We start from the raw sequence: 16,743 nt of genomic DNA, 5'->3' as shown, positions 1-16,743 counted from the left end.
TACCTGATTTTTAGTAGATTATTTAAGAATCCATCAACTTTTTTGGTAAATCAATTAATAATAAAAACAAAATTAACTAAAACGGGTCACATATATAATACAGTGTCCACATCACAGAATATCACAGCACTGAATCCTAACCACTCTTATAAACCCATTGCTCTTCCCGCCGTTTCAGAAGGAAGAGTGTGTTTTGTGACTTTCCAACGATCGTCGGTTCGTTCATCTTCAACCTAAAACGCGTCTTCAGTCGCAAACCCTAAAACACTTTCTTTCTCATTTTTTCCTCTCTTCTTCTTCGATGGAACTTCGTCGTCGTAAAACTCTCCTCGATGATGTGGATTCTGGTGACTAAACCTTTCTCACCTTTACTTCGTTTTTTTCTCATTTATCTGTCCGGGGTTTCAATGTTTACTTTGTTTGTGTATAGTCGTTGAGAAAATGTTAAGACTTCTGAAATGTTTATAAGGTTTAAATAGGCCGCCATAGCTTGAAGGCTTTTCGCGAAGTCGTTGTGACACTGGTTGCGGTTGTTGTCGCTGTGTGAATTAACCATAATTTGTTCTTTAACATAAAAACGGTGAATAATCGGCAATACTGGTGTTTATTATTATTTTTTGTTTGTCGTTTAGATAATAGGGTTGATGCATAGTTGTTGTGATTTTGGAGTTGGTTTTGGATTATTGAAGATGCAGTATATTGTGTTTGGTTTGGGGTTTTTCTTTTAGTGTGGGGAGTTGAGAATTGTTATTTTGAATAAGGTGTGCTTTTTGTTAGTGTTTGCTGATTGTTGATTACTTTGGTTTTTTTCGTATGTATGTATTAGCGGCTGACAAGGGGAAGCAGCCGATGGATGATACTGGCAGTGACACTGATGAAAGTGATCTTGATTCGATTTGGAGTTCTGATTCTGATTTTGAAGGTAAATCTGTTTCCTTTATTCCCTTGTTTAAAATTTTGTGATGATTTACTTGTTTAAGATGTTGCGAGTATGATCTTAAACTTTGGGAATTGTTAATGATGTGGTAGTCCGTTTACGGTTCTAGTTAACTTATGAGTTATGATTGGACCCTGAGTTAGGAGTAAAATTTACTAGATGAAAATTGAAACTATTTTACATGGATGAAAATTTTTCTTTTGAAAATTCAATGCAGCTGAAGACTTTGATGGGCAGCTCACTTCTGACTTGAATCAAGTCCCAACTTTAAGCATGAGTGGTTCTGATACTGATTCTTTAGTTAAAAAGATAATGGCACAGTCTCGAAAGAGAGGAAGAGAATCCGTGATAAAAATCGAAGACCTGAGTGATATAGAGAGAATGCTGGAGGAGCATGTTGTTGAAGCTCCAATTGATCCACCTAAGGTGAAAAAGAAGCAAAAAGCAAAGAAAACAAAAAATCCTAAGCCAGTGTTGTTATGGCATGCTTGGAGAGATGAACATGACAGATGGATTGATCAGAATTTGTTGGAAGATGTTAACTTAGAACAAAGTGAAGTGATGAATGAGACGGCTGAGGCATCCTCGGATCTGATTGTTCCTTTGCTGAGGTACCAAAAGGAATGGTTAGCCTGGGCTCTGAAGCAAGAAAGTTCTGTAACTAGAGGAGGAATCCTCGCCGATGAAATGGGCATGGGGAAAACTATTCAAGCAATTGCCCTTGTCCTTGCTAAACGTGAATTTCAACAAATGAGTTGCGAACCAGATGAACACTCAGATTCACCCGGGTCATCTAAAGTCCTTCCTGCGATCAAAGGAACCCTTGTCATCTGTCCCGTGGTTGCTGTTACTCAGTGGGTTAGCGAGATTGATCGATTTACTTTGAAAGGAAGCACCAAGGTTCTGGTTTATCATGGGGCAAAAAGAGGGAAGAGTGCTGAACAGTTCTCAGAGTATGATTTTGTAATAACAACATATTCTATTGTTGAATCGGAGTACAGAAGACATGTGATGCCTCCTAAGGAGAAGTGCCAATATTGTGGAAGATTATTTAAGGAGAGTAGTTTAACTTTTCACCTGAAGTACCATTGTGGGCCCGGTGCTATTAAAACCGAAAAACAATCAAAGCAAACGAAGAAAAAGAGAAGTGGTCAGAGTTCAAAGGGGGATGGAGGGTTGAAGCAGGGCTCTATCAAGAAGAAGGAGAAGAAAATGAGCTCAAGAATAGAAGATAATGAGAAGTCATGTCTCCATGCTGTTAAGTGGCAGAGGATCATATTGGATGAGGTCAGTTTCTGAACCAACTTATATTTAGTCTCTTTCTTGGATAGCACTGCCTAATTAAACTTTTATGGTCATCTGTTATCTCCAACTTATTGTTATAGAAAAATCAAGAAAATAGTATTACGACTCAAGCTTAATGTTTTGACTTCGTTACTATATTCACATTTCTTATTATGTTAGGTTCAGACATTTAACTTGTTGATACTTCAATGAATTGACTTGTTTTTTTTCCCATTAATAGGCACACTATATAAAATCTAGGCATTCTAACACTGCAAAAGCAGCTCTTGCTTTAGAGTCTTTCTACAAATGGGCATTAAGTGGCACACCCCTTCAGAACCGTGTTGGAGAGCTATATTCTTTGGTAACTTGCCAGTCTTTTTGCTAGTAATTTATTCATTGTTTTTTTATATATTGATTTGTCAAATAAAGCAATTCCTAAAATGCTGCTAGGTGGAGAATAAGGGATGTTTTATATAGCTTATAATCTTATCCAACATAATTGAAATACAATGCCATGTATGCAGGTACGATTTCTGCAGATAGTTCCTTATTCCTATAACCTGTGCAAGGACTGTGACTGCAGGACACTTAATCATAGGTTTGGCTTACGCTCAGTATATTTAATGCACTTTTTGGATTTTAATTTAGCAGGCAGTGATTTTAATTAAGGACCCAATTTAATACTAAGGGTTAGCTTTTCTACTTTCAAGTACTTAATCAATATGCTAAAGTGTTTTTTCTGTTTGCATACTTTGATTAGCAATTTTGTTAGTACATTAGTCTGTTGTTTATATAATTTTTATTATCATTATTTCACTGTTCACTTATTATATTCACTATACATGTGCTCTTGTGTAGCTCCTCTAAACAATGTTCAAACTGCCCCCACAGTTCTGTTAGACATTTTTGTTGGTGGAACAAAGTAAGTTCTGCAGTTTTTGGTCTTTTTTGGGTTCTACATATTAGAATGAGTCAGAGAGAAGTCATATTCCTTGTAATTTTATACAAGATGTTTAGCTGATGTTTTATTATCTGTTAAAACTTGATCAGAATATTGCCACACCAATTCAATCATATGGATATGGTGATGGGGGGAAAAGAGCCATGATATTGCTCAAAAACAGAATTTTAAAGAGCATAGTGTTAAGGCGAACTAAAGTTGGCAGGGCTGCTGATCTGGCACTTCCTCCTAGGATCGTAAGTTTTTGTTTCCTGTTGGCTAAGTTTGGATTTCTTCATATGGAGAGTAATTTATTTCTACAACATTTCTACCTGCAGGTATCATTGAGGAGGGATAGCCTAGATACAAAAGAACAAGACTATTATGAATCACTATACAGTGAAAGTCAAGCACAGTTTAATACGTATGTCAAATTCTTTATCTTACTGCCTAGAATATGGTTAAATGCAGTTTTGTATTTGACAAAATTGAAATGGTTTGACATGAATGACATTATATTTATTTATTGGTGTTGAGTTTATGGATCAAATCACTAAGTTGCGAATTTTCAGCGGTTCTATTATTAATGAGGGTTGTCTAGTATCTCTATAACCCCATAAACCTGGAAATCTTCCTCTAGAATACTGATACCATGAAAAAAAATTGAAATTAGGGGTTGAAGATGTGCTTAATGAGTAATGAGTTACATAAGAGAGGTGCATGAACATAGCAATAGTATTACTGCATTATTTCCTGAGTTTGCTTGTGGCGGGAGAAGGAGCAGCAACAAACAATTTCACACATTTGCATGTCTCGCCGATCACACTGCCACATCCAATGAGTTCCCCACTGCGCCGCATCAGTAAACGTGAGCTGATGCGTGAAAGCGTGCTATCTCATGAGATTTCGCACGCGGTCTTGACAACACTTGGGACTTGTTGTCGATGGCGGATGGCGATCCATAGCGGAGAGCCAAAATCCCGCCATACCAACCGCTTTGTGGCACCATTATAGCGGATTATGGCGAAAAACCCGGCATTATCTGCCAAAATTTACCATTGCGGTGAGCCTGAACCGCCATGTTCAATTTCAATAGCTGTATGCAAATGTTTAACTTACGAAATGCCAACATAAACAAATCCTTGCATGAATTTTTTTATAAAGCATGGTTTTATTAATATGCTTTCTCTTTTACAGGTACGTACAAGAAAATACTTTGACGAATAATTATGCTCATATTTTTGACCTCCTCACACGACTACGTCAGGTGAATGATAAGGGGACATAAAAATTGTATACTTTTGCTGTGGTATTGATATTTTTTTTTATGCTTCAAATCTGGAGATGCATTTAAAGAGTTAAATATGTTTTTAGTCCCTCTAAATATATCAACTCTCATTTTTGGTCCCTCTAAATATATCAACTCTCATTTTTAGTCTCTTTAAACATTTTCTTCAAATATTTTAACAATGATATTCATTCAAAAAAGTCATTTGGAATATACCATGTGAACTTTTGTTAAAAAAACTAATATTAAAATTGGTAACAGAACATTTAGAGGGATTAGAAAGGATAGCTAATATATTTAGAAGAACTAAAAACATATTGAACTTGCATTTAAATTATGGAAGCTTTCGAAACTTTTAACACTCATAACTAAAGCATCTTAAGTTCTTGTATTTCTAGTCATTTAAACATGTGTTTCTAACTTTTTTTTAGTTTTTCCATGCTGACGATTTCATTTAGAATCAACTTTGGTGCGGAAATTAAATTTGTAAAAAAATATAGCCTTAACTTAGCTTACACTTTAAGAGTACAAAATCATATCAATAAGTTTTTCATTTATTTATTTTTTTCAAATTAGAAACTGCTACAAGAACAATTGTCATAAATTGAACAGGCACTATATGATAGACATTCCATAGTTTTATTTTAAAACCGAGTGACTTGTTTGAAATATGGTTATATGCTTTATGAGTTATTAAACTAGGAAGTAAGTTTCCTTATTTTCAATTAAAAATATATGTTTGTACTCTTTTATCTCTGGAAGGTGTATGAGATCTTCTGTCACGGGCTTATACATATCTGGCTTAAATATACAGGCTGTGGATCATCCTTATCTTGTGGTGTATTCTGCAACTGCAGCAGCACTAAAACAAGGGAACTTGGCTAGTAATGGTAATGTTGAAGTAGAATGTGGCCTTTGTCATGATGTAGTTGAAGATCCTGTGGTTAGTCATATCTTTTCTTTTTCTAATTAAACTTTCATTTTTTAAAATGCTATATACAAGTTCCTCTCTGCTAATTTTAACGTGCTACTGATTTTCCTTCAAATTTCTTTTAATTTATTAATTCAGGTTACCTCTTGTGAGCATACTTTTTGCAAGGCATGCTTGATAGATTTCTCTGCTTCCTTAGGTCAAGTATCATGCCCCTCTTGCTCTAAATTACTCACTGTTGATTTGACTTCCAACAAGGATGCTGTGGTTCCTAAAACAACAATTAAGGGGTTCAGACCTTCAAGCATTTTAAACAGAATTCAGATTGAGAATTTTCAGACAAGTACTAAAATAGAGGCATTGGTATGTATACATCTTTAAATGATACTATATATGATCTTTATCTTCTTTATTTTTGGCAAGTATGAGTAGTTCTACTAGCTTTGGGTTGGTTTTTCCTTTTACCCGCAAGATGCAATTGATCAATGAAATGATGCATGTTCGAACAAACTTTGATTATCTGAAGTGGGGTGTTGGTGAAAAGTTGAAGTTCCTGCCATGTGACTAAGAGGTCACAGGTTTAAATTGTGGAATCAATTCCTTGTAAATGGGTCTTTCATTTTCCGGAACCCCGAAACTGCAAAAGCTTTTATATTATAACACCAAGCATCCTTTAAAGGAAACTTTAGTAAAGTTATTAGGATTTTGGGCTTGCAAAATTATCACAGCTTACATATGTATTGAAAGACAATGCAGATGGAATTCGAGAGGGTGGGTAGAAGTGGGAGTGAGTTGGGGTGGGGAGAGCGACCGGCTGTATGACAAGCATCAGCTGAATTTTATTTTTCACATGGCAACAAAAAAAAGCTTCTGTTACTTGGTGTATATTCTGTCATGTGCTTATATTTTACAATGTCTTGTTACTCTTCGTCTACCTCAACGAGTTTAAATGGTTGTGTAGAGAGAAGAAATTAGATCTATGGTTGAAATGGATGGTTCTGCAAAAGCTATTGTTTTTAGCCAGTTTACATCATTCTTGGATCTTATAAACTACTCCTTGCAAAAGGTAAATTTACTTCACTATCTATTTTATTTATAAATGAAAAATGCATCGGGATGATGACATGGTGAACTAATTGCAGTCAGGTGTATCTTGCGTTCAATTGGTTGGAAGTATGACATTGGCTGCTCGGGACGTCGCCATTAAGAAATTTACCGACGACCCAGACTGTAGAATTTTCCTCATGAGCTTGAAAGCTGGAGGCGTTGCTCTGAATTTGACCGCAGCATCTCATGTGTGTAATCTTTTTTTTTGCATAATTATGTCAACCTTTTGGTTTTCTACTGTTTAATTTAAGTTGAGTTGTGAAGTAGCCAGAATCATGTTACTTGTCATTCTTAAGTTGGAATTCTCATGTGGTTAACGATTTGTTTATTGCTCAATCTCAGGTTTTCCTGATGGATCCTTGGTGGAACCCTGCAGTGGAGCGTCAGGCTCAGGACAGAATTCATCGTATAGGGCAATACAAACCAATCAAGTACTGCTTCTTGCACATTAAAATTGCAAACATTAGAAAAATGGTTAAGTTAATAGAAAAACATGTTAGGTTTGTTCTTTTATTTTGAAGTTCCAACATTATTTTTATGTGCAGAATTGTGAGATTTGTCATTGAAAACACAATCGAGGAGAGGATCTTGAAACTTCAAGAGAAGAAGGAACTAGTATTTGAAGGGTAAGTTTGAAGCTAAGATTGAATAAGGATGCCCTGCATATTTTGCCATAAGTAATGACATCATTTATTGTCTTTTTTTAATAGGACTGTAGGCGGTTCTTCTGAGGCTCTAGGGAAGTTGACGGTGGCCGACTTAAAATTTCTCTTTGTTACCTAAGCTGGCTATCTTGACAGTCAAATTTTTTTATACTTCCTGGTATACATTTTTTGGGAATTATTTTTTGATGATATGCATCATTTAACTTCCATGAAGCTTAACAAACGCATTAACTGTAAATAGGAGGTATATTTGGCTATATGTGAAGCCTCCCTGAAACATGAATCTGGGTGGTGTGACTTTTTGTTTTTACTAAAAAGTTTGAATGGACTTAGTCTTATTGTTTACATGAGGTCGGTTATATATATTCAAACTATGTTACAATGAAGTCTTTTTCACTTCTAGCAGTTTGATTATCTTTGATTACTATTTTTATTTCGTTTATGTTACGTATTATTTTGTTTAGTCTTACTTTGTTTAGTCTTACAACACAAACTTACCAATGTCGGCAATGTTCTTACGTATAATTTCGTTTAGTCTGTCGAAAAGTTCTTTCACCTCGAGTGATATTTTCATATTGCATCAAATACACGAGGCTCTCTTCTATTTTAACCATCCAATTTAAGTTTGATGGTTTGCATTTCTTTCATTTCTCTATATTTTCTACTAATACATTTTTCTCACTCCTTGATTCTTAAGGAATAGTATAGCTCCTCAAAAGTTTGAGTTCCTACATTACTAATTGCTTTTTTGTGTCTTTCTTAGGTTTCTTATAATTTTTCATAACTTCTGCATTTGTATACCTAAATCAATTTTTAAAACATTCATTTTTTATTCTAACATTACTTTAAACATTTTTTGTTCCACTAATTTCTTTTTGAAAGCCAATGTAAAATTAATAAATAATGCTGTGTACTAAATTTTTTTATCCATAGGTCCGAACCTTTCTAATTCTTCCAACATCTTTTTTATTTTTATTTTTCTAATTCTATATGCCACTTGTCTCACTTATCATTAAGGTTTCTTTGTGGCTATTGACATCTTCCTCAAAGATTTTGTGTTGAAAAACTTTTTGTTTTTTACCTTTTAAATGCCACCACTTGAATAATGAAGCTTCTTGTAATTTCTTCTTTTTCTCTCTTCTCTTAATTCGTACATTTATAACCAATAATTTTTGTTGGATAGTCAAACTCTCTTTAGGTATTGTAACTTTATTGTCCAAACAAACCTTTTTATGTGGTTTCCTAATAAATAAAAAAAGAGAACATGTCGCCCAACTCCTCTGCGATAAAATTAAGCTCTCTTCTATAAAGCACATATTAGCTATAATAGGATAAAAAATTGACAAAAAATCAAAGTAGGGTTTACCCTCCTCATTGAAGCCATATTCTTTTTTAAAACCTCAAAATCCTTCAATACACTCACTAAACAAACCTTTTTATGTGGTTTTCTAATAAAAAAGAAATATATATGAGAACATGTCGTCCAACTCTTCTGTGTGATAAAATTCAACTCTCTTCTATAAAACACATATTAGCTATAGTAGGATAAAAAATTGACAAAAAATCAAAGCATGGTTTACTTTCCTCATTGAAGCCATATCCTTCTTACAAACCTCAAAATCCTTCAATATACTCATTGTATGTACATTTAGATCTTCTTCTTTATCTTTTCTCTATTTTCTCAATATGGTATATTTTCAAATAAGTCTTTTTCAATTCTCCTAAATTTTTACTTTGAGGTGTTCTACTAATCCAATCTAAGGAATGTAACCACTAATAACATCAAAATCAGAGGTATCTTGTTGCACTATAAATTTCAAGGTTATGATTTGATCTTTCACACTTCTTAAACCCAATTTTTTTAACTTCGTTTCAAAAATAATTCATTCCTCATTTATTGATCTTACTTTGCAAGCGTACCAAAATTTTAATTAAGTGTTGTCAAATTCATTCACCTCTTCATCTATTCATTTAGTTTTTCGTAGACACGTAAAATTGATCATTTTCCTAACAATTTTGTCTACTAATTTCATAAATTTTCATGTAGAGGTGGTAAAACGGACCGTGGTCCACCAGGCCGGACTGCGCACCTGCCAAAAAATGACGGATTAGGTTGACATTTTGGGTCTGCTTACCCGTCGCAACCTGCCCCGCGGGCGACAACCCGTTTTTATCCAACCTCATGCACCAATTAGTACACTAGAGTCTGATTGTTCTTCTCCATAAAATAATGGCCTGCTTCAATCCGTACTTCATCAGCAGAAGACTCTGAGCAGTTCATAACCAATATTATGATAGAAGTTCAAATTCATATGCTACAACTCCCTGTGAAAGAGATGACCTATCAGCTTGGAGCATGTATGAGCCAGAATGGGAAGACAATGTTGACCATGTATCTCCATATGGCGTATCTTCAATATTGAATGAGTTTCATGTTGTTGGTGCCTGCATAAATTTAGTGAATGAACAACCACCTTTTTAGACTGATAATGGTTAGTTCCTTTCAGTGTATGATATGATGAATGATCATTCATTAAAAATATTCACATACTCATACCCATGTTTGTATATGTCATAATCTAAAAATTGTTCAATATCTTGGAAATTTCTTGTTCCATTGTGTAGTTTGTTGTTAAACCAAGTGCCAAATTTCAAAATAATTGTTGAAAGTTGAAACACTCTATAAAAAAGGCTCAACGAACCCTCTTTTAATTCACAAAGCATAAATGTAATATTTCCAACAAACTACACAACAAAACATGAACATTTTGAAATCAATACTATGAAAAATTTAATTGAAATGTAAAAAAAGTCTATTAATTTATTTAAAATAAAAAATAAATAGGCGAACAAGTCCACTACCCGCCAACCCGTCACCTTGGTGGGGCATGAAAAATCTTAAAGTCCCATTTTACTTGGCAAACATGCCCGCCCGCCCCTGTTTTGGCAGGCTTAAAGCGGGGCGGGACGGACATCCCCTTTTTCCACCCCTAGGAAGAATGTCTATATTTCATGTTCTAAAACGAATTCTACTCTCATGATCTAATTTATTTATCCACGTCTCTTAACAAAAATGTGGGAATTCTTGCTTATTTTTCACTATATCCAGGTGGTGATGTCAAGCCCTTACTCATTTAACACTGCACTCGAGCTGTACAACACATTGTTTCTCAGAAACAACATGTCATTCCTATTTTAGTATTGGAGAAATATGCCTTAAAACATTTGAGTGATGAAGAGAAACAAAACATGTTTTGATATCGCCAAAAATCGTAAAGCTGAAAAGCTGAAAAGCAGCAAGAATATTGACAGAAGTCATCAAAGTTGCAAAGGCAGGTCTGGAGGGCGGTAGGTCCGGTCCAGTGTTTTAAAAATTTGACCGATCATCAAACGATGAGGGTCCTGGTTGAACCAATAGGTCATTGGTCAAACTGTATGACTAAACCAGATTAAAACAGACTGCATGACTAAACCAGATTAAACTGGATAACTCGGTTGAATAAATCGTCTCTATAAAAAAACTATATAGTTATTAAACCGATTGAACCAGATGAGTCGGTCTCTAAAAAAATCACGACACCTACAAAATTTCAAAATATCATAATTTCACAAGTTTATTCTTTAAATTCAAGTTCTAAAAATAATCATCACACGCAACAAAATAGTACAAAATATTAATTTAAATAAATTTTTTTTTTTTTTGGTATAAAATTTAAATAAATTTTAAATAAAGTCCAATTGCAACGTAAACTGAATAACAAAATACTAATTAACTAATAAATTTAATTCTAAGGAGGGAAAGTCGTTTCAAATAAGTTTTGAATAAAGTCTACTTATATTTTTTTTTTAAAAAAAATTATCAATACGACGTTGTTTTGTTTGAAAAAAAAGCATTTAAACCTCCAGTTCTCCATTGTTTACTAGTTTTGTTTGGTCCTGGTTTGTTCATAACAGTTTAAGTTGTTTATCCAGTTAGGGTAAACAAATTCTTTTGTTTTTTTTTGTCTTTTATCATATTTTTCCTTGTTGTGGATTTGCTTTCACTTTTGGCAGGTTATTGTGTTTATTTAGACCATTTATTTAAGTTGACATGGTTCTTTATGAAGGGAAATCGCGATATAAAGTGCAACAGAAAACAAAATTTCTCTTAAGCCAATCTTTATGAATGATTCATGATTACTCATAGAAACAAATACCTCTTGTGGAGATTAATACAATTTGATGCAGAATCAAAAGAATGATCACAAGCGTTGAACGGAGAACGACGTCTCTACCTACTCCATATGAATAAAGTGCCTTTAATCTCATTGCTAGCTGCTACAGATGAAGACCTTGAGAGAGAGAGAGAGAGAATACAACTTGGCTTTAAAATTCATCAAGTGTAAAAGCTTCCACATAAGGGTTCTATTCATAAAACCGATTGTGTGGGATGCAAGCTGAAAAAGTCTATTTAAGTGCACCATACCTTACAGTGTATTGTATTTCACTTAAGTGTAAGGTACCTAATGATATTTCGTATTCCACTTAAGTGCATTGTAACACCCTTCTAAACCCCGCGGCAATTTAATTAAATAGATCAGAGTAACATGTACAAGGGCGTCACAATTCATAAATAAAATAAACAACATCGGTCATATGTCATGCATTCACTGAAGAAACATCTAAACATAACTCATAAATCAAACATCTCATGTTTATACAGCGGAATAAATCATCAAACTAGCATCGCACCATCAATGCTATAATCCTCAAAATAATTTAAACAAAATAGAGTTATTGTCATAAATTTAAAAACAACGTTCCCCCAGTGTTACATCTATCAGAGCATGACCCGACGCTAACTGACACATTGACTCATGAGCTAATCCTCACCGAGTCGAAGCCGCTATCCTCAATGTGAAAAATATAGTGTAAGGGTGAGTCTCATTCACAATTAACAAATATTATTGCATTATAAATAACAATACATCAATAGTTATATTATTCACCCAATTCATCTATATTTAGATAATTCATCATCGCACGAATCACATATCACCAAAACATAACAATGAAATACATTCATTCATGTTATCAAATTCATGCATATGAATGCAATTGACTCTATGCATGTGGTACCAAACATCATCAATGGGAATCACCCACTGACCGATCTAACATCATCCAGATACGGCCCTGCCAGCACAAATTCCACACAGTGGGAATCTTGCCCTTCACTGAATCCTCTCATCATTAGGATTCAGCCCTCATCAAATGGTTATGAATGCATGCAAACATATATACAACATACTTTCATCATCATCATTCTATGAGTAACATCATCCTATACTCATTTCATCATCATCATCATCATCATCATTATTAAAGCATGTTTATATATACATTAACATCATCCAATATAATTCAAATCATCATCACCATCATTACAGAACATACATGTATTACACTAATCATCATCATCAAAAGTAAGAATATACATGTATTCACATCTTCCAAAACAAGTCAATCATCATTATACAATTCTCAACAATCATCACATAATCATGTTTTCAAACACATCTTATATTGTCACATCTCATCACATATGTCAACAATATATCATCCATCAAACGAACAAAGTATTCACATCATACTCATATTATCACATGAAATATCTCATGAGTTCCATTACACAATTAAACAAAATCGTCATACGAATCATTGTTTAAAACATAGCATGTATTCTCATATCTCATCATATATATGTACAATACATCATTCATCAAGCAATAATTCATAATTCAAAATTAATTGAAAGATACACCTCATTTTATCATTTAAACTCATAGGTTATCTTATAAGGTTCATCATACTCGAAACGGCACTAAAAACGGAGTTACGGATCAAAAGTTACGCATCATTGAACTTTCGAAGAAAATCACAAAACAGAATTTTTACACACAGAAGTCATACGAGTATGGCACCTCCCATACGCGTATCATCCGAAGTCATACGCATTTCAGTCATCCCATACGCGTATCAACAGAACTAATTTTACACTGAAAATTCCCATACGAGTATCAACACACCCATACGCGTATGGCCCCATCCCATACGCGTATGACAGAATTCCATACGCAAAACACCAGTATTTCTCCAAAAATATGCAATTTCGCACCAGTCCGTTTTCCACTCGTTTTCACTCATAACAGGCTACGATTTTAAGTCTAAAACACCATATTTTCACACATTAACATATGGCATTCATCCAATTTCATCAATCTATTATCCTATGTCAGTTTTACACATTAAAACCTAACTTTCTATCCAATTATTGGAAACTCATAACTCAGATTCAGTGTTTATGGAAGAACGCAACAACACAACAATTGATACAATACCCACAACACAAACATCAATTAACATACAATTCTATATAGCATTCACAGAGGTATTCATCAATTATTCAACTTCTATTAAAATCATCCCAAAACCTAACTCTGACATATGATCAAATTTGTTAGAACATGAATTGTTCTGATCAATATTCTTAGTTTTGATGATAACAATGTATATGAATTTTGTATAAGACAATGTGGTACTCTAATCCTATGCATTTTCCATTTCAGGAAATATATATAGAGTATGCACAAATCAGCGCAAGAAGCACTGACTCAGAAGGTTCAAGTATGCAACATCAGAACATGCTCTCGCAAGACATCAGAAGATGGTCAAGCAGAATCAGAACATGGTCTATTGAAGCATCAGAAGAAATTGAGATCAGAAGCAGAAGCACTGAAGTTCTCATGGTATCACGCTAGAAGCACTTCAAGGTCAGAAGACAAGAAGATGCTCTGCACCAAGTTGTTATGACTCTGATATATTCAAACGTTGTATCTACAAAGATCAGATCAGAAGCAAGTACAAGATGGCAGGCTACGCTGATTGACAAAAGGAACGTTAGAAGCTATTAAAGGCAAAGTCAGTTAAAGCAGGAAAAGCAAGGCTCGAGGCAGTTGACAAACGAGTGAAACATTAAATGCAATGCTGTACGGATCACGCAACGCATTAAATGCTCCCAACGGTCATCTTCTCAAACGCCTATAAATAGAAGTTCTGATGAGAAGCTGAATACAACACTTTGCGCAAACATACAGAAACGCTGTCAAATTCAAAAGCTCTCAAACTTCATCTTCAACCTCACTTCATTACTGTTGTAATATCTTAGTGAGATTAAGCTTAAACTTTAAGAGAAATATCACAATTGTGATTATAGCTTTTTAAGAAGCATTGTATAACTCTTGTAAGAATTTGTTTACATTCATTTGTAAAGAACTAGAGGAGATCAAGTTGTGATCGGATTCTCTATAAAGTCTTAGAGGGTATCTAAGCATTGTGTTCCTAGAGTGATCAGATTGTGATCAGAATACTCTAGAAGACTTAGAGGGTATCTAAGTGGAAAACCATTGTAATCAAGATTGATTAGTGGATTAAATCCTTAGGTGAGGTAAATCACTCTAAGGGGGTGGACTGGAGTAGTTTCGTTAACAACGAACCAGGATAAAAATCATTGTGCAATTGTTTTTATCTTAAGAGTTTTTAAAGTACACTTATTCAAACCCCCCCTTTCTAAGTGTTTTTCTATCCTTTAATTTGCATCAGAGCGTCGGTTCTAAGTTGCAAGCACTTAACCGTGTTTAGAAAAGATTCAGGAAGAGAAAAACGCTAAGTCAAGATGGTTGAAACTCCACCTCCTGCATCTACATCTGCCTCTGCTGAGCAATACAATGGAAATGGTAACAATGGTTACACTAGACCACCAGTATTCGATGGTGAAAACTTTGAATATTGGAAAGATAAACTTGAAAGTTACTTGGTTTAGATGGTGACTTATGAGATCTTCTGGTGGATGGTTAAAAACATCCAGTGAAAGCTAGAGGAGTAAAGCTTACAAGACAAGAAATGAGTGATGATCAAAAGAAAGAATTCAAAAATCATCACAAGTGTAGGACTATTCTGCTGAATGCTATTTCTCATGCTGAATATGAGAAGATATCAAACAGAGAAACTGCCTATGATATATATGAATCATTGAAAATGACTCATGAAGGAAATTCCCAAGTCAAGGAGACCAAAGCTCTTGCCTTGATCCAGAAATATGAAGCCTTCTAGATGGAGGATGATGAAAACATTGAGAAAATGTTCTCAAGATTTGAAACGCTAACTGCTGGATTAAGAGTTCTTGACAAGGGATACACTAAAGCTGATCATGTCAAGAAGATCATCAGAAGCTTGCCCAGAAGATGGGGCCCAATGGTGACTGCATTCAAGATAGCAAAGGATCTGAATGAAGTCTCTTTGGAAGAGCTGATCGGCGCCCTGAGGAGTCATGAAATAGAGCTGGATGCTAATGAACCTTAGAAGAAAGGTAAGTCTATTGCATTAAAATCTAATTATAAAAAATGCACTAACGCTTTTCAGGTTGAAGAAGAAGATTCTGAAGAATCAGAATTAGAAGAAGAAGATGAACTGTCCATGATCTCCAGAAGGGTAAACCAACTCTGGAAGAGCAAGCATAGGAAGTTCAAGAACTTCAAAATTTCTAAGAAGCTTGAACATGGAGAATCTTCTGGAAGCAGAAGATCTGACAAGAAGAAGGTCACATGCTATGAATGCAATGAGCCTGGTCACTACAAGAATGAGTGTCCAAAACTTCAGAAGGAGAATCCCAAGAAGAAGTTTCATAAGAAGAAAGGTCTTATGGCAACGTGGGATGATTCAGAATCAGAATCAGACTCTGAAGGCGAGCAGGCAAACATTGCACTGATGGCCACAGTTGATGATGGATCAGAATCTACATCAGAATCAGATTCTGAAGAGGTATTTTCTGAGCTATCTAGAGAAGAGTTAGTTTCCAGTCTAACAGAACTTCTGGAACTCAAGGCTCATCTTAGTATCAAATACAAAAAGCTGAAAAAGCTATTTGATTCTGAAACTAAGAAGCTGGAAGTGGAAAATTCTGAACTGAAGGAAAAAGTTTTAAAATTATCCAAAGATATTGGATCTCCTTCTGACTCAGAAAAATCTATTCCTAGTCTCAATCATATTCTGAAAGAATATGACTCGAGCTTTAGAAAGTTCTTATCTAGAAGTATTGGCAGAAGTCATCTTGCTTCTATGATATATGGTGTTTCTGGAAACAAAAGAGTTGACATTGGCTATGAGGGTGATACCCCACACAAATTTGAACCTGTAGATGATATGAAAATCACATACAAGCCATTGTATGATCAGTTCAAGTATGGCCACTCACATGATATTAGGCTCACTTCACATGCCAAAAGCTTTCATGTTACACACACTAAGAAGCATGTGACACAACCTAGAAAATATCATGCTGCTAAACCTAAGGAATATCATGTTGTACCTCCTGTTGTTTATTATGCTAAACCCAAGTTCAATCAGAACTTGAGGAAAACTAACAAGAAAGGACCCAAGAAGTTGTGGGTACCTAAGGAGAAGATAATTTCTGTTGCAGATATCCTTGGCAATTAAGTCAATTAAGTGACAATGGTTATGACATAATCTTCAATCAAAAGTCTTGCAAGG

General features: G+C 34.7%; 1 protein-coding gene across 1 annotated transcript; it reads left to right on the top strand.

Moving 5' to 3' along the window:
* The first annotated feature begins 130 nt into the window (after window positions 1-130).
* On the top strand, window positions 131-7,541 carry LOC131638151 (ATP-dependent helicase rhp16-like). The gene is made up of 16 exons (XM_058908700.1): window positions 131-347; window positions 827-922; window positions 1,155-2,224; window positions 2,463-2,585; window positions 2,749-2,822; window positions 3,083-3,146; window positions 3,275-3,421; window positions 3,503-3,588; window positions 4,362-4,431; window positions 5,267-5,395; window positions 5,522-5,746; window positions 6,345-6,449; window positions 6,526-6,678; window positions 6,833-6,921; window positions 7,036-7,116; window positions 7,201-7,541. Exons 1-16 carry the CDS (start codon window positions 302-304, stop codon window positions 7,271-7,273), a joined length of 2,631 nt encoding a protein of 876 aa, XP_058764683.1. The 5' UTR covers window positions 131-301; the 3' UTR covers window positions 7,274-7,541.
* The last annotated feature ends 9,202 nt before the right edge of the window (window positions 7,542-16,743 follow it).

The sequence above is a fragment of the Vicia villosa genome, unplaced genomic scaffold (assembly GCF_029867415.1).
Source record: "Vicia villosa cultivar HV-30 ecotype Madison, WI unplaced genomic scaffold, Vvil1.0 ctg.002191F_1_1, whole genome shotgun sequence".
NCBI lineage: Eukaryota > Viridiplantae > Streptophyta > Magnoliopsida > Fabales > Fabaceae > Vicia > Vicia villosa.
This window is presented reverse-complemented; position numbering and strand designations above follow the sequence as displayed.

Excerpts from the sequence above, each read along its gene's own strand:
- LOC131638151 (XM_058908700.1), top strand. The coding sequence starts at position 302 with ATGGAACTTCGTCGTCGTAAAACTCTCCTCGATGATGTGGATTCTG. Across the intron at positions 3,422-3,502 it reads TGGCACTTCCTCCTAGGATC|GTATCATTGAGGAGGGATAG; the intron begins GTAAGTTTTTGT and ends TTCTACCTGCAG. Across the intron at positions 6,922-7,035 it reads GGGCAATACAAACCAATCAA|AATTGTGAGATTTGTCATTG; the intron begins GTACTGCTTCTT and ends TTTTATGTGCAG.